This window comes from Schistosoma mansoni, chromosome 2 (assembly GCF_000237925.1).
Source record: "Schistosoma mansoni strain Puerto Rico chromosome 2, complete genome".
Taxonomy (NCBI): Eukaryota; Metazoa; Platyhelminthes; class Trematoda; order Strigeidida; family Schistosomatidae; genus Schistosoma; species Schistosoma mansoni.
The window spans coordinates 20,541,639-20,566,890 of record NC_031496.1 but is presented as its reverse complement, the minus strand read 5'-3'; the positions used below and the strand labels follow the sequence as shown (position 1 = coordinate 20,566,890).

Here is a 25,252-nt window from a genome sequence, read left to right as displayed (position 1 = left end):
TAGGATTACATAATTTCGCTCAGATTAATAGCAATTAGTCAATAATATCACTATTTGCTTGAATATTTAAGTATGGACGGACGCAGAAATAAACTTAACAAAACATTGTTTTATAAAATCACCGATTCAAGTAGAATTTGCAGACGGTCTATGACGTATAATCGCATCTTGGGTAGTCAATTCGTTATATCTGCAGAAGTCAGCTAGTTATTCAGCAAACATGCCAAAATAAGTTTTGGTTTACACCCTTTGGTAATATACTTTTTTTTATTTCTCAGGCTGAGTATTTTTGTGAATATTCATTGTGTTGTTATATAACTAACAACCTACGTAGAATGCAGTACAGTACCTTGCAATTTTTCTTTCAAGTTACTTGACCCGTCTTAAGACTAACTGCACAGTTCACAGTAGAGGTGTGAGTGATCTTATCTGTATTATTTTAGATGGTCATTTTTTTCCATTCACATAATTTGACCTTATTACAGTGTGGAATAAAACTTGATTTTTTTTAATGTCCTAATTCTCTCAGTCAGTTTGCTTGGAAAAACAAAGCAGTAAATATTTTTAACATTAAACTCATTATAATGACAATTTCAGCAGACTGATAGATCATGCGTACAACAGATGAGCGGTCGGTTTATTTTTAGTAATAAATTGGTTTGTCTCAGACACATTGATGTACGTAACTCATCTAATGTGTTTCCCTTTTTTCTGTTTTCTATTATTATTGCAATTACTATCATCTGTAATGTACCAACTGACCGAAATAGAGAGGTGCAATAAAATATCCGATTGTATTGTTTGTAGCTTGTATATTCTTATTCTACATACATGAGAATATATTTATCATTTTTTAATCGTAACGCCCTCTGGGGCAACCGTTAAGTGTTTGCCTAGTTATCGGCTTTCTAATCCACTTATACGTGTATATCTTTATGTTTAGTAAGCTGTGCATGTCTGTGGCTTTTTTCACCCTTACTTTCTATTGTTTCATTGATCTAATCCCTTTTCTTTGAAGGAGAGTGTGATCTTCAACGATTTAAAAGTGTGCGTGTATGTATGTATATTTATGTGTTGCATTTCGTTTAGCCTAGCCTCGTTTTTTATTACAATGCTTAACGATTTATTCTCCCATGAATAGGGGGAAATCATATGCTCATAAGATTTATATCGATAAATTTGCTTTGAAAATGCGGTAGTAATCAGTTATTTAGTTACGTAGTTTGTTAGTAATGATTCATTTTGAGGACATTTTTTAGTTATTCTTCGGCTGGTATTAGTCTGTTACCGCTCCGCTTTGAGATACCTTACGGTAATTCTGAATTACGATTGATTGAAATAGTTTTCTAATACGGAACATCGTCTGCGCAAACTAGATAGACTGGATGTGTAATACCTAACACACTAACAATAGTCCGCTTCGCAATTAAAGACAGAAGTCAGAAACTCAAGATTAGCTTGATATTAAAAGCCAAAATTGCAGTAGAACATCTTGGCTTATATACCAACAATTATCCCTTTGGGATACAACGAAAATAACAAACCGAAAGCAAAAGCAATCAGTCCGATTATAGCAAAGGTCAGTGGGGTAATATGACTTAAAAAAGAATTTCTGAAGGCTTTTTTTGCACATCAGAAATATCATTTATTTAAAAAAAAGTAAAAAATTTGAGCACTTCTCAGTGGTTTAAAAAATTAGCTTCGAAATTAAACAAAGCTCCACAAACCTTTCAACCAAATAATAATCGTATACTCATTGCTAGTTTATTAAGTAGTAGATGTATTTCTTAAAACGTCTTTTTCCTACGAAACGAAAAGTTACTTCTCTTTCTGCCACGTAACCGTCCTACTTGAGATTAAAACTTAAGATATTGAAGCAAGCACCATGTCATTCGTAATTAGCTATTTCATTTGGTAGTGGGTTTCGGATTTAGTGATTTGCCTTACGGCTACTTGATTAACCAGTATAGTTACAATACGGGGATGAGCTTATAATATCCCTGAAATGAAGTTTGAGTGCGTTCAAAGCTAACCAGTTATCGCAAGTGAAGTTTATAAAGAGAAAGAGCAATATTATGGCGGCTAGATGAATTTTCGATTTTTTGTAGGTTATTCTTTTTATATGTTTAAAGGCGTATGTTATATAGTTATATAGTTATATATATATATATATATATATATATATATATATAGACACATCCTTATAGCTATACATCATACATGAACCATTTTTAAATTTGATTTGAAATGGTTTAGATTATCCTGTTGTTAGTATTTTGGACTGAAATTTGATGTCTTAGTTGAGATATGGGCATCCTGGACTGCCTCGATACAGCCATCGTGACACAAGTTGATATAGAATAGACAGAATGCGGCTAGTGGTGTAATCCTAGTCGCGTGCGTTTTCCTATTTAGGACTCGTCAAATTGAATTAAATCTCATGCCTGTTGTACAAGTGGATGTCCATCTAAACTCAATAGCTAAGTGGATAACGCGACGGGATTTGAAGCGAACGGTACTGGGATCGAGTTCTGTAGTGAATATCAACTCTGGGATGCAGGTATATCCAACTGATAAGTCCCAGATAGAACGAAACACATGTACTGGATTCCGCTGCTGGCCACATACCATCTATCTAATATTCTTTTGACTGTTATGACGTGTCGACGCTTTCAAGTTCTTGACTTTCTGAATGTGACATTTGCTTAGATTCGTATCCTATTTTTCGAAGGCCCTCTTTACTTAGAAAATAGATTTCTCACCCTTTCCTCTGTTATATTTACATTTTCTTATAAAAATGATACCATTTTATATCAGTTGCTTGTATTACATTCATAAATGTCAGTACATTAGGCAACGGGAGTATCCAGAACCCAATATACTACATGTGATGTCGTTTTCTCTGTTTATTGGCTCGTGTTATGATCTCCAGTACATTTTAGAATCCATTTTTTTCAACTGATTTCCATTACCGTTAGAGTCATAATTGAGGGTCGTTAACTAATTACCGTACTTGTTTTTATTTTTATGACGCCCATTTGGAATCCTTTTGCATTGTAATTATTTTAATGAAATTGACTTTCTATATATATGTCCCAAGTATTTGCACATCACTTCTTTTGGTCTGCATGTCTATATGAGTATTTAACAAACCTGGTCACTTGTTGCTATGATTGGGTGACTAAAGATAAGTGAGGAACTTTGGGAGCTATTGTTCGGTGAATTAGCATATATATTTTCAATGTTTGTCTACCAAATATTTGATGTATGATGTTTCGGTATTATCTCCATCCTTGGCTTCTCACTTATTGTTGCCATTTTTTTTTTTCGTCCCTATACTACTGTTAATTATTTATAAACTATTACTTAAGAATTTGTATTCGAATGGTTATTTTAGAGTAAAGTATTTTTTAAACTCATTGCACTGAAATCGCCGCTTTCTATGAATATCTTCTAACCGAATCGCCTTTCCATGCGAAGAGATTTCCATATAGATGTTAAAATCGTCGGTTTCTACCAACAGTCGTCATGCGAAGGTTACTACTACTTACGATGTCTGAGGGTTCAGCTTTTTGAACAGTGGGGTTAAAAGCCTTCTGTAAATCTTTTTTCTCCATCAGAGCTCCAGTCAGTGAGAGCGTCAAGAGGAACTACGTCCCTATTCTATCGGGTTCTTATCATAACATTTATTGTGGCAGCGCACAAGCAGCTGTTTACCGGGATCTAATCCAGGAGAGCCTGTTATACTTTGGAGATTGATACTTTGCCTACGCCAACTCTACGAGAAGTCGAAGTCGAATCCTCAGATATGTGAAGGGTAAATCTTGCCTATTTCTGTACTAACTAAGTGGGATTAGATGAATGAATACAATCGAGTTCTGTAAGACAGTTTTAGAGAAGTAGCATATTTCAATAGAACGGGATTCTGGAGTCTTAGTAAAGTCTATTGTTCGATTTGTGATAAGGTTTGGTGCACGTTTTCCGGAGACTACAAACAACACTTCATACATTTGAATAGTTAACGTTGGTGGCGCATAGGGATCAAGATGAAACCATCAGAAAAGGATTGATAGTAAGGATAGATGGAATATTATGAAGAGAGAACAAATTTAACCATGGACAAGATCTTATCAAGTGGTTTTAAAGATGTGCGCCGATTTGTTACTTCCCGATTATCCACACTTGAGCATGACTGATTACCACCATGTCAAAATAACAGTTACAGTTGGATTATTCATCATAAGTGTTCATATAAATAATCACTTGATGCAATAAACAGGTGATCCATGCTTTTTATTGTTAGACAAGGAACGTCTTGTTTGCACCTACCAGTGTCACCCCTATTCTAAGTTATTCTCAATCCTATATAATTATGTCTTTTTTCATGATTAGGTGTCGTTAAAGTTCATGTGACAAACTAGTTACGTTTTTTGCTTACTGTGTTCTTACTGTTATCGCCATTAATTTCTAGCTATTCGTTACTATCGTTTTTTGTTTAGTTCACTGTTTTTTTCTTATTTTTACTATCTGTCGTCAATATTACTGCTAGTAATATTAGTAGTAGTATAATATAACCTACTTGGTAGATGGCAGAAATATGGAAAATATATAAAAAATCTCACATTAGCTGTTAAAACGTTTGAAAGTCAATGTCCTAGATTTACTTTTAGATTTGCATTTACTTCTATATCTACTGTTCACTTGTATTCAACTACATATATTCTCTATTCTGAGATGAGTTGATGTAACATAATCTGCTCACATAATCACAAACTACACTTAGCTATTCTACTAGTCATTAAAAATGATTCAAACACTTTTTATACAAACAGAGACTTGGATAATAGATTACTGTATTTTGCGACTCATTAGATTGGTTTCTGTAGGCAATTTATGTGTGCGTTCAGTCGACAGTTTATTCAAGGACAATAAGAGTATCTTCCAGTCATCTGACAACAACTCTGACTCAGCTTAACATTAAACGATTACAGTTGTTCTTCATGTTAGTACATGCCATGATGGGGTTTTTAATACACATATTGATGATGAGTTCGTTCAATGTTTTGAACTGTACTGATTGTGTTTTGCTCTAAATGGATATCAAAAGCAGTTCAATTTGTCCTACAGATATTCTATTAGAACTTTGACCGCGATACTGGCAACCCCAGAGTCTATGTGAAAGCTGTAGTCAGAACAAGGACAACAACCTTATCTGTTTCTAAACGTAAAAACAGTTATATTAGTACAATAATTAAAAGAATTACAGTCATTAAGTGGAACGCACAAACATACCAACCAGTATTGCGTGTCTTATCGAAATGAATAAAAGTTATGAGTCACACTAATGTAATAAGATAATAATGTCCTTCAATTGGCAGGTCACATGAAACAGGGATAGTCTACAGAAACATCAGACCAGGTTGGCGTGGTGGGCGCTTAAACAACGATTTGATTGGCTAGTTATGGACATAACTAACAGCTCTTTCAATCGTTTGATTAAATAATAATAATAACATTAGATGCAAATATGCAGTTGGATGTAATCATTTGCAATATATAACATTAGTCAATTGTATGTAGTGCATATTTATGAGTGACTTCGCTCGTCCAGGAGATAACTACTAATATTTTTAGAGCACATCGGACTTCCTTAAAAATATAACGCTAATCATTCGCAGTTCGAGTTTATAGATGTGTTTTTAGTCTGTGATTTGAATGTCATATTGTATGAATACAGTTTGTGCGATTTATTTTGATCACGGACCAAAGAGTTCGTGTACACGTTTCAAATTAACACGGCTTCTTTTAAGGCATCTGCGATGCCAGCTTACTGTTCATGTCAGAGTAGAAAGAGAAGAGTTCCAACCTGAAACAAAATAGTCAGTATAAATACAGCAGGCAAAGTAATACATACCGACTTTTGATTGCTTTAATGAAGTCAGCGCAGCGAGAAAAAATTAGAATAAGGAAACTAACCATGCATCAAATAATAAGGAATAAAATGGCGTATAAAAATTTAATGGGAGTTCGGTCTTCACCATTATGAATTTAAATTCATTTGAAATAATACATTGATTCCTAACTAAAATATGTATGACAAAGTGTAAAATTTAGATAAAAAAGAATACGTCGTAAGATGCTACCGTAACGTTAATTTCGAACCATATTACCTACGATCTCTAGTCATACGTTACTGCTATCTAGGAAATCTTGATGAGGAAGCTTAGAACTTAATATATGTCTCAAATCATCAGTCGATATTTCCTTAAATTGATCGGGATTATCTAATGATCTCCGATTGAATGGTTTTTGTGAACAAGACGGTATTTGAATCTGGGATTATGGGAAAGTTTTGCTAAAGTTTAACAGGTTGATTATTGATATGATAAACGAGAATTAAGTCTGGTAGTTAGGTTTCAGTTTCGTAGGCGGTATTGGATTTAGGAAACTGACACCATGCAGTCAATTGTATTTTAAGTAACTTCAACATTACGTGTATTTTTTTATTCGATGTTTTGTATATAGTTGTGTTTTATTTTCTGATATCTTTACATCATGTGGGAGCTTTATGTCCAGAAAAATATCTACTCGGTTATGAGTCACATCAGCTCATGAAAATCGATCATACGTTCTACACAAGCATACCATTTTCCTTTGTTGTGACAGTTATTTTACTGTCAAACCTGAGGAAAGATAGTTTTGAAGTCCAATCGATCGATACTCATAGGAAGAAATATGGTATTAGAGTGCTATATCATACTGAGTTTCCAACTTGAAAATTATATAGTTGCTTCAAAGTTCCACTCGTCAAAATGTTTTGAAGTTATTTTATTAGAACTTGTGATCATCATGTCTCAATCTTTTACGGTGTTTACTCTATATTGTAATTTGACAACTAGCTGTTCATTTGAACGTTAGGTTATCGGTTAGTCCGATATTTCTGCTTATTGCTGTTCACATTTGTTGGAGTTATCATTGATCATATCCTATGTGAAGATTTGCTCCTTCCCTTTGGTTACCAGTCTATGTAATTAAGCAATAATGACATAATCAAATTATAACTAATATTTACAAGCCAATATATAGACAATTAATTTAATGTCTTTTATATTTTTCCTCTATTTTGTTTTGATTATACACTCGTTTTGGGTTGTCTTTGCTACATCAAAACTGTATAAATCATAAAATTAATCTATATCATCAGCACGATTCACTGAATGTAAATTGTGAAGTTAATTCTGATGGAGATGGTGTTGTATCAGGTTGGTCGAACCCACTTTTTGAACCTGTTGTTCCATGGCGTAGAAGTGCACGTCGATATCAACAACATCAATATAAAACACATCGGATTCATAGTTTTCGTATGAAATTCTCTCGTCATCGGCGAACAACTGACTACAACGACAACAATGATAATCATAATTACGATAGAATTTGTATCAAGAGTCCATTGGATATTAGAGCTTCACAGAGTACCGGAGATCTGGTATTGTTCATATTAGATGTGTTTCTGTGTTCATCGTTTGGCGGGCTTCATCTCTTTTTTGATTTCACCTCATTTTCTGATCACTGAATGTTTCACATTCACATTTATCCTATCACTTACGCATTATATATCTTTGATTTTGTACTCCTTAATAATTTCTATATATGTGTTTATGGCTTAGTGTTTTGTGCGTAGTTTGTTATTTGTCTAAATTTCGCTTGTTTCTTTGTTTCCATCATTATTAAGTACAAACGCACAAGAAAATATAGTTTATTAACAATCATGATTGTTGATAATTCTTCTCTTGGTTTGTCTGTCCTGGCTATTTTTTTCATATATTAAACACGCACGTCTACTTCTTAGTAGATAAATATAATGAGTGCACAGAAAGTTATTTCTATTTATGGTATTTGACTGTCATGATTTGCTTATCATGGTGCTTAAAATAACGTAAGTTCAATCCTATATAAGGTTGGAGATATATCTTACTGGAAAGTACTCAATTTGAATGAAGTGGCTATTATGTACTTCCTTCAGTCCTAGTATTTCTCCAGTTGACATCAGTTTATGATGTAAATTATCTGCTGTATATTCAACAGCTAATTATATTTTAGCATGAATTTTGACTCATTTTCTTATTTGTTGTTTCCGCTTTTTTTGTCTCAGAGCGTTGTGAATTTAAAATCAGTAGCAGATTTATGCGAGCCTGCTCGAATCAAACATCAGAAAACAAATGATCAAATCACTTGGTAAATGATACCTTTTTGTTTGTGTTCGAAATGTTTTTCTTTGCGTACTCTCGTTTCAATTTGAATATTAATCGTTTACTTCTAATTGTATATTTTGTGTGCTTGACAAGTGCTGAGTGTACAGTTCAGTTATCCACATTTTTCATTGTACTGACTTGTTGAAGATAATATGAAATGTGAAAAACTACAAGAAAATTCATTTAATAGCTTTTTAAATATATACACTTAACAATGTTTTTAGTGTTCGGTTCTCTAGGCTGGATGATTCAATGTCATAGCTTTCATTTTTATTATGAACAACGTGTGCATTTAAATAAATGAAGTAAATTAGCGCTTTTGTAGTGATTAGAAAACTCACATGTACATGAAAATGTCCACAATGACAATGGAAACTGCGCAATTGAATTATCTAACTCACGAAACACAATACTATTGAAAGTATCCACTTACGCCACACATTTGTCCATCATTTAACTGTATTTATCTTATGATTATATGATTAATTCATAAAATAATTTACTGCTGTTAATTGATTGTGTAGTCTGGCAGAAATAATTGGATCCATCATCCAGCGACTTACTTTCTTAGATTTAGTCAATTGATAATGGTGTGATAATTATTTAATGTTATCAACGATATCAACATCGAACATGTCTTGTTTTTAGTCGGTGATACTGTTTAAGTGTATGACTTGTCAAACTTGCAACCTACCTCGAACTTGTACTGTTACATTACCTGTAATCTGTTGTGATATCTGTGTTCTTGTTTTTACTTCGAAACATTTCAATCCGATTTTATACATACATCCTCACACTGTGCTATTTATTCTAAATGAACTTAATTTGATGTAGCTGTGAAGCGACCTATATTGATAATTCACTAGTTCGCCCTATACTTGAATCCAAATCGATTTAATTTTAGAACACACATCGTTCATTTACCAGAAAGTCAAGCAAGATAGTTTTTCCACTTATTATCTAAAACATAACAATTGGCAGGAGGAATATATATTTATTACATGTTACAACGTACATATAAATAGCCGTCAATCATCCATTTGCATCATTCGGTGTGTTCTGCAAGCTACGTGCTTCCTATTTACTGGAACTCTTTACTTCGCCTGACAATTGTAGCAACTTCTAAGTCATGTTTCGCTACGCACTACTTACAAATAATCTTGTGAGTAGCGTCCACTACAACCAAACCAGGTCTGACAGGGAAATGTCTGGATGATTGATTAAGCTTCATTGGTTCCCAAATTTAGTGATTCAATCCATTATTTTACCTTTTATAGATCATATGATAATCTTGTCAATCATTCGAACAGATAAATATTACTATTGCAGCTGGTACACCTCAATAGACACACACACACTTTATAATTTCTACTACATAAAATTCAAAGACAATATATATCGTATTAGATAGCTATACTAATCATAGATACACTGAAAGGCATATACAATTAATACAGTTATTACTAATGAAAATTTAATAATAGGATAAATCTATTAACAGATCGATTTTGGACCCATGGTCATTTTCTTTTTTTCTGTTTACAATAGTGCACTTTCTATAAATCTCCAAAATATAATGAGTTAGCTTTTCTCAAACAAATTGTATTCACTTATATTTTAACATTGGACTAATGAAACAACATTATTAATTACGACAGTTAATTTTTATTTCTGCAAATGACGTTAGAAAACGATTAAATGTAAGCACGATTAACTAGTTATTAATATAATGTAGAATAAAGAAAGAAAAATGTAGTTTCGAATAAAATAAGCGGTAAAATATCAATCCGAAGAAGCGAAGTTCTCCTTTGTGTTTGCAAAACAAATATGGACTTCAAGAGATTGAAGCTTATTGCAAATGTTGCGTGAATACTTCGAGCAGTTTCTTCGTCATGTTTGTTAGCAGCTGGTATTAGTTAGAGACGTACTAAACACTTTTCTTCCTTGTCTGGGATTTACTAGTAGGATGTCCCTACAACTCCAAAAACGATCCCACTCAGAAATCGGTACAAAATCATAATGTCACGATAGTAATTATTTTTAAGTTGTACAAAGTCACCATGAAAGCCTTAGTAAATAATTAACATAGTCATTAGTGACATTTACCTTGCAGCTTTACTCCTCAAACTTGGACCTATATAGTCAACCACGTTTAAAATGAAACAGTAACTCATCAGTAACATAAAATACAGGATCGCATCGTATCATGAGAAAACTGACCTTAAAAATGTGAACTACAAGAGCCCAACTCAGTATCTATTGAGTAGTGATATCTTGCTCACTGTGAAACTCTGAGAGTTCTGATTTCAATCTCATATCGGGAAACAGAAGAGAATAGATATTGTTGAGGAGTTCTAAACAAGAACAAAATAGCTATTAATTGCTATTTGGTTTATCAAATTATTGTCCATCTAATGTCAGCTTTCAATGAAATTTACTTTCAAAGTCAGACAACAATGATATTCTTCATGGGAATAATCTTTAATTTTGAACCAAAAAAGATTAATAATTCACTTGAAATATTTATTTCAGTGTATTTTGACAACATTACCAAATATTATTTATTAGTCATGTTATCTCTGTACCACAAAACAAGTGTTTCTTAAAAATAGGAATAATACATAAGGTGGTTGGAGGTGGTCAACAGGAAACCCTGGACACGGGTTTCGTGCTACTTGGCACTCGTCAGCAAGATGTACCTGTAATCTTGAGGGAACTGGTGCTCCCTGACGGATTCTATCCCGTGTCACCCAGCTTCACAGTCAGAGACGTTACCACTGAGCTATTCGAGCCGCGACCGACCTCCTGTAGGACTGAGATGTAATCACAATTGATTGATCACTGGGTGGTGATCATTGTCATGCGTGTCAAGTCCTTCTTAGTGCTGATCGAATGCTATCGATCAATCAATTGGGGATAATACATATTACAAGCCTGATTTATTTCAAACAAAATTTTATCAACAAAAGTCATTAGGAGTGAAGTTTTATGTTTGTTTTTATAAACTGAATTGCTGACATTAATAGAGCACTTTGAAATATGATTAAAGTTTTTAAAACTATAATATTTTGATTTTTATATCTTCATCAATGTGTTTTCATATCAAATTAAAATAGGATAGGTTTATTATTCGTTTAAGTATTATATAATGTGAGAGAATTACATAAAATATTTGAATAATAATAATAATAGTTATTATATTTATTCACTATATCTAGTTAAATTATAGAACCGTCATAAATATTTAACCTGGTAAATGAACACTCAGACAAACAGTAATGATTAGTTTTGTTTGCATGAACATACAAAAGCTAGTTTGTATATATAAATTTCTCTTTCATTAGTGTTTCTATAGCCGATAATTTCATTCAGTATGTTTGTTAGGATGTTAATCTGTATTATTATTTAAAGTTGTACACAAAATTAGGAATCTGTGATTATTGTCTCAGAATGTGAAATACTATTGATATAAACCTTTCGTAGGTGCGCTATATTTCACATCATGACCTATTTCCAGCTGAGGTTCATACGATTGGTTCAGTGAACTATAATATGACGTCGACATTAATTAATTACTGATTAGTAACTAATATCACTTTTATCTAACTTCTCTTTGAAAAATAAAGCTGTCGGATGAAGTTGCGATTTGACTGACAAATGCCAACGAGCACGAAATCCTAGGCCTAAGCGGTAATATGTTTCAGCTCTAACCATCTGATATCAAAATAGATTAGTGTTGTTACGAGTGTGTGATTGACTTATAAAACTGCTCAAATGGCTAAGGTAAACAAATTATTAATTTACCCGCATCATTAATCTCTGATTCCCAATCTAACTGGTTTTAAATAACTTATTTCAGCCCTGCTTGATCTTGTGTAGTCGAGGTAGCTTTGATGCATCATAGGTCCTTGAAAATACGCAGAAAATTGTCTAGCAGCCGATTATACAAATATGTATTTGATTACCTAGTTGTAAATATGCATCCAAATACTAATTTACATTCTTTATTGATCAAAACGTTAAAACAACTCTTGCGTCGGTTTAGTGAAAATATTCAGCCGTTTTTGTATTCACTCTTACGATCGGTAATCATCAGAACAGTTATGTCACTGAGTACTCAGAACTCACTGATTGAATGACAAAATTAGCTATTTTCTCTAAATGAAGGGTCGTACTTCATCACCTAATTAAACTCAATAACACAGCTTTTAAAAAAGTGAAATCTCCCCCACCATATATTTATAATTGATACGTATGTATTTGCGTATCAGTGTTGTACTCTATGAAATCATTGAAATATGAGAGTTTTGCTATAAATTTGGATTTATTTCAAGTTGCGATGTGTATTTTAACAAACAAAGTGAGTAGTGTAAGTTACAAACCGAGTTTTCAGTTTTCAACAGAACAAAACTATCCAATCATCATAATGGTCTGCACGATTTTGTCTGTCCTAAAAATGTAGTTTGGCTAAATTGTCTAAATCAATTTGTAAGTTAGCGAATAATTATTGATGGTTGTACTATATTGCTAACTGGTTAAAATTAGACATGTACGTCATTGGATGGCGCCTCAATGATCTCGTTGTTAAGCGCGCGACACGAAATCATAGGTCCTGGGTTTGTTCCCTGGTAATTTGCGGATGCTCACTACCAAGGTGTCCTTACTAGGATTGAATAGCTATCTGATGCTTCCCGGTTTTCAATGGTTATCTAGTTGAAATCAATTCCTGAGGTAAAAGGATAATGAATAGTTATTGAGAAGTGCTTTTAACCATGTCATGCCTACTGCATGATAGACAGTTATATACTTTTATTCAGTTTATAAAACTGAATACATATTTAACAATTGCACAATATACATGGTTCTGTTTTATAGGGAATGATAATGGTTTGTAAAGTTCAGTATAAACAGTGTCAGTTAATTACTTCACTAAGACTTGTTGATTATCTTGATTTCTAAACTTACTATTTGCCAGTTCTACCATATGTCATCAAAAGCGGAATTCAGATCACCACCTGACTTTTATGGTTGGTTACCTGGAAAAAGACTTTTCGATCTACGGATGACATTGTCTTAATGTGAGGGGATTCATACGTTATACAGGTTCCAATTAATCAATTGACAATGAGTACCCGTAGTATAGTATGTAATTTGTACATTTTTACTTTTAAAAATCTGACAGGATCCTGTGCCCCCAGTCTCTCTTTGTAGTGGGCCTTTAGAAGAAATCAGAAAGTTTGGGTATTCGAGTAAGTGATGTGTGTGCTGGTGGTTACATGATAGATGAAATCAATCTACACATATTTAAGGCCAGAGCTGTTTGTGCTAATTTGGGTTATCTTTAGAGCATTCGTGATGTTAGTTCGGCTGTAAAAGTTTGGGCTTGTAAGATGTCAGCGAGAGCCATTCAGCTCATGGCTTATGAAACCCTCCTTTATCCAATTCGAGTCTATTAGGCAACTATCCATGTCTGGTCATCATTGTCTCTGAAGGGTTGCTGTTATTCAGTGCCAACTCTACAATAATAATCTTGAGATTCGGAGATATGTGTTCAGACACAGTGACGATACTTCATTTAAAGTTAACGTTTTCAAACAATGATTCCGGTGGATTGGACATGTGTTACGAATGTCATTCATGTGGCTTCTATATCATGGATTATTTGCCAGTGCTGCAACTGGTTGGAAAAAGTGTAAAGGTGGCTAGTTTATTACACGACTCTGTGATATGACATAAGGCTATATTTGACTGGGATCTGTTGATTCATTAAAACTTCCCGGTTTGGGTCCTGGAGGTGGTGTAACATGGCTGCTTATTTATTGTGTATTTATTTTGGTGCTGAGCTGTACCAGAAGGTGTGTTAAATAAATAACGAAATCTATAAATTCAACTGTTTTCATGTTATTCGTCCATATTATTGTGCGTAACTAATTTTACAGTTTTCATAATCAAATTATACTGAACTTAAAAGACTGGAAGAAAAATGTATTTGTGATAAAGAAGAAGAAGATCTGTTTCAAGGAGACTTAAGATTTCTATTTGAGTTAATGATTTCAGATAACATCAGCTTTCAAAATTTCTGCAGTTCTAATTGTTGTTTTTTTAATTTACTTTTTCTATCTAGTCTGTTTGACTCAAAAAGGAGAGCAACTCATAATTCTAGAATTACTGGTAGTATTAGTAGGTCAAGAGACAATTCTGTTGCAGATCCCAGTGATTTCTCTGACTCGAATTCCGAATTAGAAAATAATGGTCATGGAAATAAAACAACTATCAACAATAACAATTATAGACGACAATTAAGAATTCATTCAACCACTGACAGCGATAATGTAGCCTATGCATCAACGTCTGTCCTAAATGGACTACCTCAGTCCATGGCATCGTCATGCCAATCTCCTGACGCTCCAAAAGGTGCTGCGGTTGCTGCTGTTCTTCCTGTTACGACGATAACAACAATAACAACAACTCATACTCATTCACCATCTCTTTATTCTCGTTCTGACTCTCAAACGAGAAGTTTATCTTCAGGTCATGAAAGGTCTTCCATCCCTCTTTATTATCTTTCTACATCAGGAAAGTCGAAACCATTGGAAAATGGTGGTTCCTCCAAACAATTATTAAAACAGGATAAATTATTTACTGCTCCTTTAGCTGAATCAGAAACTGGTTCTATTGTAACTCCAATTGAATCATTTACACAATCAACTTTAACCTCATCACTTAGTCAACTACCTGAATCATTGAATGTTCAAATGCCTACTTTAAAACAAAATTTACTCACTAATAGATCTACAATTATTAATAATGACGATAATAGTAGATGTTCAACAATAAATGGAGATTCTTACCATAATAATTTAGACTCTAATCACAGTAATGACACATTAATCTATTCTCAAATGAATTCATCTTATAATCATTTTGAATTAAAAAATTCTGATCAAGTTTTATATAATCATAATAAAAATCTCTTGAAAAAGCATGAACAACAAGGACTTTGGTACTCACAACTACAAAAGTGTCAACAACAGGACCAGTCATTACGTCATCACCTTAAACATGAACAACGAATAACTGAAGCTACAGTTGATAATATTGATTCCACTTGTTCAATATCTCCTAGTTGTTATCACAAACAAGATAATAATAATAATAATAATAATAATAATAGACAATCAAAAGAATCACAGATTGTTGCCATTGGTGATTGCAGTGCCTTGTATCCATTTACAGGTAACGAGATGGAGATTCTACTTTATCTCGTTTTTCAAATTTTGATGTATATTATCGAAGTTGTGTTAATATTCATTTTTATACTGCTTTGAGGCGTGATGTAATCATCTAGTCAGTAATGTAGGATATTATATTGCTAAATTTGTAGATATTCACATACACTACATTAGCATCACATGTCTCTCATATTTTTCCATTGATTTTCCTGTGTCAGATTTCATAGTTGTTGCTTATCATCTGATGGTATGAGTATGAACCTCGATACTGTCCAAACTCACAGGCAGTTGTTTCATAGTCGGTTGGAGTAGGCCTTCGTTTAGCAGACTTGAAGCCCAGTTAACCTATCGTAGAATATTATTTTCTTTTTAAGCTTCATATGTCATTCATTGATGTCCGTTATAGACGACTAAAATTCATAAAACCTATTCTAATCCACTGAAATCTTACTATCGGAAAGCTGGATTGCTTGGTAAAGTTGATATTGTTAAATTCTAGAATCATCACATCTCTAAGAAGTAAAATCCGGAATTAATTTTCATCTGACTTCTCAACTTTACATCACACTTCCAGTTTTTCTCTTTTGAATAATATACTGACAATATATAAAAATATTTTAGGAATAGTTCATTTACAAAATTCACTCAGAAAGTTAACATGAGTTTGAAAGACTAAAGAGATTTCCCTTCTAAAAATTATTTTTCACAGTTTGGCATATGTAGATCTAGATGGATCAAAATGTAACTAGACCAACTCCAATCCATAAAATATCAGACTATACTACTATCATTCGGTTACATCAGGACTCAGTGACTCATCCAATAAATCTCTAATCACTCTGTTGTCCTTAATTCGCTTTTACAATATATGAAAAAAAAGCGGAAAACTTGTTTTTAAAACTTTAAGATCATAGCAAATCTTCAATATTAAAAGTTACTCAGAGAATCTGTTAAGATTTATGGTTTATGGGATTGATTTCTATTTGAAACTGGTAGGTCATGGGTTTGAATCTCGCGAGTGCGGGATCGTGGATGCGCACTTCTGAGTAGTCCTATAATAGGACGAAATGGCCGTCCAGTGCTTCCAGGTTTTCCATGTTGGTCTAGCTTCAATTGAATCACGCTTTCAACTATGAAAATACTAAATCTCCACAAAAACCCCTTCTGATTTAAAACTTTACTCATAATTCCAATAGATCAATAATATCTGTCATTATTGATTTTTTTTCATAGAAAATAAAAAAATTTCATTGAATAATATGTATAACATTACCTTACAATGTATATTAACTGTGTGAATATGTTTAGACCATTATTAAATTGCTTGATTAAATAAATAAAAAGTAATGCTTGTGTAATGGATTAATTATTTATACCATTACTATTTATTCTTTAACTGGTTTGATGAATTCAATTTTTGTATATATAGTGACTCAATTTTAGGCATAGTTACTAACCAAAAAATGAAGAGTGACAAATGTCTTTTGTTGCATAAAACGTATTTCAATTACAAGTGAATAACATGTAATTGAAATTAGAATAAATTTTTTAACTGATTATAAATTTGGTTTGGAATAAAAAACGTTTTTTTATATTTTAGACATGGTTTAGATTACATTCGATCCAATAGAAAATGTATAACAACTAATCTAATTCATTTGTTTTAGTTGCTTGATTCTTTCGATTGATGTTTAGGACTGAAATTGATCAGTTTCATACCGTCTAGATTTTACGCTGAACAATTATGTCACAACGTACTATACCCATCGGTCTCCATGTGTGTGTGTGTGTGTGGCCGCACATATATGTAGGGAGAACTAATCATGATTTGCAAATTAGGGTGTTTAAACATGTATCTAATTGTTTAAAAAAAGCAAATACAGTCAAATAACTCAATAAGAGTAGATGATAAATATCCACTGTCTCCCATTCTCAAACATATTGTTGAAACAGGTCATAAGAATAATCTTAACACGGCTTTTGTGGTGTTGTACAAAAGTGTTAAAGGACGTATACAAAAGTTGATTGAGGCTTTGCCCATACAAAAAACTAAATTTTATTTATTTATTCAAAAACAGTTTGTTTTCATCGTAAACCTGCCTTGGTAATATTAGTTTATTATCCAGCGTGGTGAACTTAAAATTGTCTTGAACATTATTTTCCTTATTATCTTTGTTTCCTCTTACTTTCCACTTGTTCGATAATCTTTGTTTTCTTATTACACTATCCAATGGAAATGTACTTTTTCGTTAGCATTATTCAAGTTAATTTGTCATATCAATTAGTAGGGCAGTGAGTTTTCATCGAATAACGTGACTGAAAAATATGTCACTTATGTGTCAAATCATAACCTACTTTGACGTAAGATGTAGAATTGGGTTGGAAGTAAGCTAGTAGTCAAACGAATAAGTGACATCAGTTCAAGAGCTGAAGACTATCTGGTTAGAGCTTGCGTTACAGTTGTAGTCATTATTTTGAGTGTTCAATCCTTCTTACTATTATTGCGATTCGCTTGCAATTAATCTTGTTAGTTTCACCTGATTTTGCTAATATGTGGCAGCGTTGACCGATTCACGTATGTGTCAAGTCCTACGTTAATTAACTGACCGAATGGTTCGTGTCGTAGGTAAATAAGGCATAAACTAAGTCTATACTAAACATTTGTCTAATTGTGGGCAAATCTAATTTTTTTGTTTGACGTGAAATGCGTTCAAATGTGATATGTACCTTGTGCATGTATATTTGTATAACATTATTACTGAAGATTCAGTGAACAAATGGAGTCTTTATCTATGACTGGAGATATATTATCCTGCCGTAGCTGCTACCTTGGCGTGATGGTTGGGCTTGCCTATCACGATGACCCAACCGAACTATATTGACTGGAACATATGTTCTTGTAGGTCATACCATGCCAGGCAGCTCGGTTGGAGAACAGGAAGACTAAAAGCAGCAACTCAAGATCTGAGGGCGAAGTCGTACTGCTGACTGTAGAGGGGTGTGACAGCAGTAAGGTGTTTCCCTCGGACAACCGGCACTTGCAGCGGTGATGCCTTCTCACAAGGAAGGAAGGGGGTTAGAAGAGGTCAAGCCTCACCCTACCTCACGGATTTCCGTCTCAGGTGGTAAAGCCCTTTGAAGAACAGAGCTAAGACGTCAAAAACCTCCCACAAAAGGCCGTGCGTGACCGACCTCAAGCAGTTGTCTCTTGGGCCCTGCGGTCACGCTCCCAGGTCGTTATGATCAAAATTAATCCAACTTCCTTTTGAGGTCCCTCAAGAAATACCCTTTCACGGCGTGGGCAATCGGGAATTGATATTAGGCTTCCTTAGCTAAGACTTTAGAATCTCGCGCCATCGATGTATGCTGCGTCTCCGAAACGCGCATACAAATCTGAGTAGCATCATCCCATCTGGCTCTGAACATAACGAAGAGCGGAGTCAGCTTTAGCGCAGGCTAACAAGAAGCCTACGCAATGATTGCGAACAGTGGTGGGTAACGAAAGCGAGAGAGATGGAAAACGCAGCGGCAATAGGCATCAGCAGACAACTGTCCAGAGTTGTTAGGAAAACTGGTATTAGGAACCCATTTATCAGCGAAACTATTTCGGAAAAAGATGGATATATCATTCATTCTCAATCCAGGAGATTGGATCGATGGGCAGAACATTTAAGGGATCAGTTCAACTAGCCTTCAGCCACCCACCGGTTTCCCACGATCTCCAGTCTTCCTGAATGGCAAATTCATGTAAGTCCTCCAACTCTCTATGAGCTTGAAAAAGCTATAGGAAATCTAAAGTGAGGGAGAGCAGCAGGTCCTGACAGGTTTACTCCTGAGATTTTTAAGGATGGCGGTCCAATACTAGCAGCGAAATTGACTGAGGTCTTAGGTAGGATCTGGGAACTGGATGTAATTCCATCTGACTGGTCCCAATCACTGATTATGCCAGTCTATAAGAAAGGATAAAAGTCCTCTTGTGACAATCACAGAGGAATCAGTTTGACTAATATGGTGTCCAAAATATTAGCTTCAATAAAACTTCGACGCCTAACCAAATCTCTTAAAGAGCAGACTAGAGAAAACCAGGCTGGTTTTCGACCTGGACGTAGTTGTATAGACCAGATATTCACTCTACGTCAGGTCCTAGAACATAGACACACATTCAGACGTCCCACAATCGTAGTATTTCTTGACCTTAAGGCGGCATTTGACTCCGTTGATCGTGAATTTCTATGGCAGTGTTTGTCACTGAAAGGAGTACCAAATAAGTACATTAACCTCACAAAGGCTCTCTACTCGGACACAACTGGTCGAGTTAGAGCTTATGGCGAACTGTCATCAGAATTGATTACCTCAAGTGGTGTTCGTCAGGGCTGTCCACTCTCCATTCTTGTTTAACTTTAACGTAGACGTGCCTTTAGAAATAACACTTTCCTCATCTAAATTTAGAGGGATTGAACTTCTACCAGGAGATTCACTTGTAGACTTAAAATACGCCGATGACATAGTTCTATTTGGTGAAGACGCTGATCAAATGCAGAATCGTCTGACCAATATAAGCAGCAATACTGGCATGTTCGGGATGTGATTCCCCCCCTCGGAATGCAAAATGTTATTTCTTGATTGGGTTGCATCGATACCCGAACTAATGACAGGAAGTGAAGTAGTTGAGCGTGTTGACCGCTTCACTTATTTTGGGAGTCTCATCAGCCTTTGTGGTGTGGTGTGTGAAGGCTCATCTAGCTTTTGGCAACCTGCGTTAATTATGGCGCAGGCGAGATATCCGTCTGCCAACCAAAAGACGGGTCTACTTACTGCGGAGCAGTTCGTTCCGTCCTACTTTATGACAGTGAAACATGGCCGATAGGAGTAGAGGATATTCCTAGGCTACTAGTATTCGATCGTAGGTGTCTTCGAAGCATTGCTCGTATATCCTGGGACCACCGGGTAAGTAATGTAGTTGTTAGGAAAGGGGTACTAGGTAAGGGTGGCAAATCGATTGACGAAGTAGTGAAACTATATATATATATATATATATATATATATATATATATACCAGTTGGTTTATTACTAATGAATAAGCTATAATGCTTCAAAATGAAGAATCCTGCGCTTATTTCAAAAAAGACTTTATATGAATACGATATAATGCTCCTCATTTCTCAGTGATTAGTTTAAGGCGGGTAATTCCACCGCCATCATTTGGCTATATGCATTTTCGGTTTTATTTTACGATGTTTCTTTGTAATATACTTTTTCTGTGTGCATATGCCACTCGAGCTCCTGAATTCTCCATGCATGGATAAAAATACACTTTATGGCTATTTAGAAAATTACCGTTTTATTTAAAAAAAACTCAGTTTTCTGTTAGTTTGTCTTGAAAAAACAACACTTATTTTTGTACTTGATATATTGAAATATAAACCGTCCCAATTATAAACCATTTATACCTAATTGGCCTTGGTATTTTACGATTCATTTTGTTACATAATACCTAAATGGTTATAATCTCGAAAATTGTCCATTTGTTCTTAAAATATATATATTTGTGAAGTTCTACCGTGCTTAGTACATAGACGATTTTATGTTGTGTAACGCATTTTGTGTAAGTTTAAAATATCGAACTACTGTTTTTTTGGTACAATGAAACCGATCAGTTCAACGCGCATCAGTAACACTTAAAATATACTATGCAGTATACTCACTAAAGTTTATTGAGAATCAAGGATCTATAAATTAAAATTCCCATGTTCATGACATCAGAAACTAAGAGGGCTTGGTGGCTAACTACTAACAAGTGTTAGTTCGTCACCATCTGTTTTGTGAATAAAGGCATGTGTACACAACCCTGTTTTGTCATACTGGTTTTTCTTCAGAACTTGTCTTAATCTAAATCGATAAGACCTATTGGGTAGAAAAATATTGGTTTTTTTCACTCCGAATTTCACAGAAGCCATGAAATGCACGAAACTTGTCTGATTAATCAGTGCTTTTGCTACATTCTTAAACAAGACATATTTATGTCCTTTCTGTTTTGATTGATCGAGCTTATAAGTCGTTAACTTGTTTTTTTTAATAAAGTTTATTGAACGTCACTTATGCCTCGCGGAGGAGCATAGGCTTCCCCCCAGGATATCTTGAACGTCACAGTCATATTTATTAATATTTATACATCTGGCTGCTGTAGCTAAACTAAACTTGAAGAAGCTCCTGATCCATATATCCTGTTTTTCTCCAATTATTTAGTCGGATAAAGACTTGTAGCATAGTAGTGGGATTCTAGATGTTTAATCACATGTATCTCATAAATTTCGAGAATCTTTATCCTGGCCCAATAAGACCCTTGCTGGTAAAATAGCTTAGACTATTTCAATAGGCTGTATTACTCACGAAACTATATCAATTGATCTATACAGAAAAATTTCTCGATTGATCATTTTATAATTAGCACTTTTTGGTGTGCTACAATATTTTATAACCCTCAATATTAAGCTATCTTCAAATTATCCGTATACGTACATTATTATTCTCTAGAAAGATAGTCATAGAGTTTTTTCTCATCGACTTCCAATGAATTTTATTCGCACAATGATTTTAAAAAGGTGTGAATGTGTTGCAATATATTTTTTAATGTGACAATACTGAATCACTGTATTCTATATTCTATTTACTTGAACACATGAACATTGGTACAAAAGAGCACCAAAATAGATATACGCCACACAAAATGTGTGAGGACTTGGATATTGTTTGGGTGCCCGAACCGAGGCAGGTGGTTTCCTTAGCGGATTACTCCTTGAGCCTTTGACTTAGAGATCTGATCCACAAGGCAGTCGAGTGATGTTAGGAGGTGTAGTCCCATGTTGGCCGGTGACCAAGAATAAATCTATACGTCGTATCATGTAGCCCATGTGCATCATTGGTTTGGAATCAGAGTTTTCCAACTCCCTTAGATAGACTCTTTAAACCAACCAACCCAGTTTGAGCACTGGACCTTCGCTTTTTGTCCTCTCAATTTCTCAAACAATACCCCCGAGAGAAGACAGTGAGTAAAACTTCTCCGACAGCCATAGGAGAGCAGACTCTCCCCACCCTCGGTCGTACCGAGGCATTTGGGGGCATAAATGAGTAAGAAGGAGGAAATCGCTATTGATAATCTTGATGCCGTGCATACTATGGATGCTTTTGGTTGAAAGGATTTGCGGCCCTCTCCTGGTTAATGTGGGCAGGCTCATCCCACTAGCCAGCTCCAATCGCTTCTCCACTGATGGCCTTACGCGCCATTACATTCAAATGAATATATATTATATAAATGAGTTTATAATAATCTAGTCTTTCTTACTTTTTTTGTTTTTTTGAATAAAATTATTACTAGGCGATGGTTTTGAATCGTGTTATTTAGCATTTGAGACTGATGAACAATTTTATATTTTGGCAACTGATCCAACGGAAGATACTACTGATTGGCTTCATGTATGCCGTAAACAGCGAACGCAAGAAATAGGTTATGTTCCTACAGCATATGTTCAAAAAAATTTTTATTTTCAACCAGTTCTCTTGCCGAAATCAGAATATGTACAACTACAAGATTCGGACTCATCATCGACTAGAACGGCTACTTCTACTAAACCGACGTTGAAAAAATCTGTGAATACAGCACAAACATCTGCGAGAAGTCCAGTGAATAGTGTTCACAGTAATAAAAGTAATTATTCCGGTACGTTGATGATGAACAGAAATTTCAGAGGTACTTCTCCTTATGTTCGTTTAAGTGGAGTTTCACGAGATACGGACTTATGATGAAATAAATAAACTTGTTGAATTCACTCTTTCCTTGTTTATGCCTTATTATTAATACCATGTTAATTTTTTTTTATACATACATAATGAACGTATGCTCATGAGTATACTTTTTCTTAAACAATGAACCATATCATTTTGACAATTCACTTTTATAAACAATCTCCAATTAGTATTATTCTTTTTTATTTGTAACTTTTCTTTAAAATACAATGATCGGCAGTATTACACAATCTTCCAATCTCCCTATTTGTACATATGGATATATACAATCACCTTTTTATCACATTATTCACTGGTGCCTTAATTTTTCGACAGAAATCATTGTCATTTCTCTATTCTTATTGGGTTTTTTTCCACACTATTTATGCAGTAAATTAGAAGAGTTCCTCTCTTCTCAGCAGATTGTTTATATACCATTTACACTATCATATACACTTACAACGCATAAGACAGACACTTATTTGGTAGTTTTACATTGAAATACCTACTTTTATTCCTTCGTAATTATTTTAGATGATAAAAGGGGAAGGGATTTCATTTTATCAAATATTAAAACTGCCACTATTGAATATACTACGACATATTGATGAATTGTCTTTGTCAGTTGACTTCTACGACTATACAGTAATTGAGATAATCTGTTTTCATTTTTAGTTTAATCCACTGTTTTTTTCTAATCACATTTGTAGGCGACATTTCACCTCTTCTATATAACTTTTTAAAGTTTTTCCTTGTATTGACATAAACTTATTGTGTATAGTATACATGTCGTACTATGTCATACGTTGTCTTGTTTAGTCTGGAAATAATAACAATTCGGTATCTACTACTGATTTCTTATGTGTTCATTCACTACTATGTAGATTCAGATAGTATTGATTATTCGAATGTCTCTGCTCTTCTAACTTACCATTCTTATCGTTTGACAGTCCAATATATGCTCGCCTAAATAGATTTAGTCTGTTCCGTTTGTGGAATTATATCCATCATGTTTTGATGTGTTTCAAGGCATTCACCACGTATGACTACTCAAGTTGCTCGTGACATTTCACTCACTAAGGTTCTGAATTCTTAGATGAATATAATATTTTCCTGAGTCATTTAAAGAATTGACCTGATCCAACCAAACCGGCAAGACAATTTTCTGCCAAAATAAGTTTGAAGTCCGAAAGAACTCAACAGTAATGTAAAGTGTTTGATATATACATGGAATAAACATTCATTCTTACAGAACGAACAACTAGCAGCGTCACATTTTTCTACCTTATTATCCATTTGTGAACTTTCAACCATAAAGTATTTCATAGTTTAACCATAGATAGTGAACTATGATGATCATCGATTGCACCTTCCAATAATTATGTTTCAACTAGCTCATTGATACTTAATAACTACAATTTGGTGGAGTTTCGTTATCTGTGCTGGATAGTTTGGTCGTGAAGCTCTCATCGTTATTCTGAACGACATCACCAGCACAAACTTCAGTTGGAAGTGAAATATTCAAGTTTCTCCACATATGACTCACAGCTTGTCTTGTGTAGACCTAAACCTTGATTGGCTATTATTGACCTTAAACCTATTATTTATCTATTTAGCCAAATGGATGAGTGAATTTCGCACCAAGATCCGATACCTGTTATCTTAAATCTGATTGGTTCGTCCATAAACTATGGTCTCGCTGACTGAATGATAGTGTGTTTTCTGGGGACTGATATGTGCATTTAAGATAAAATTATAAGAGACATGTACAATAAATAGAAATTAAAATATAGGAGGTAAGTAGTGTAATAGGAAACCTATTTATCTATCTAAACATATAAACATTGGTACAAGGAGGCACCAAATAGATATGAACCACATAAATCATTCGATTTGTGTGGGGGCTGGGATACTGCCCGGGTGCCTAGACCGAAGCAAGTGGTTTTCTTAGGGGGCCACACCCGGAGCCTTTGACCTGAAGGTCTA

General features: G+C 34.3%; 1 protein-coding gene across 1 annotated transcript in view; it reads left to right on the top strand.

Moving 5' to 3' along the window:
• Nucleotides 1-23,284, top strand: part of Smp_147220 (formin binding protein and related proteins) — a gene marked incomplete at both ends in the record, with an annotated part of 50,264 nt that extends 26,980 nt beyond the window's left edge. Inside the window, 4 exons of the mRNA XM_018796037.1 lie at nt 7,205-7,486; nt 8,153-8,235; nt 14,377-15,488; nt 22,860-23,284. Coding sequence (XP_018650290.1) covers nt 7,205-7,486; nt 8,153-8,235; nt 14,377-15,488; nt 22,860-23,284 — 1,902 coding nt within the window. The remainder of the gene's footprint in view (nt 1-7,204; nt 7,487-8,152; nt 8,236-14,376; nt 15,489-22,859) is intronic.
• Between the last annotated feature and the right edge of the window lie 1,968 nt (nt 23,285-25,252).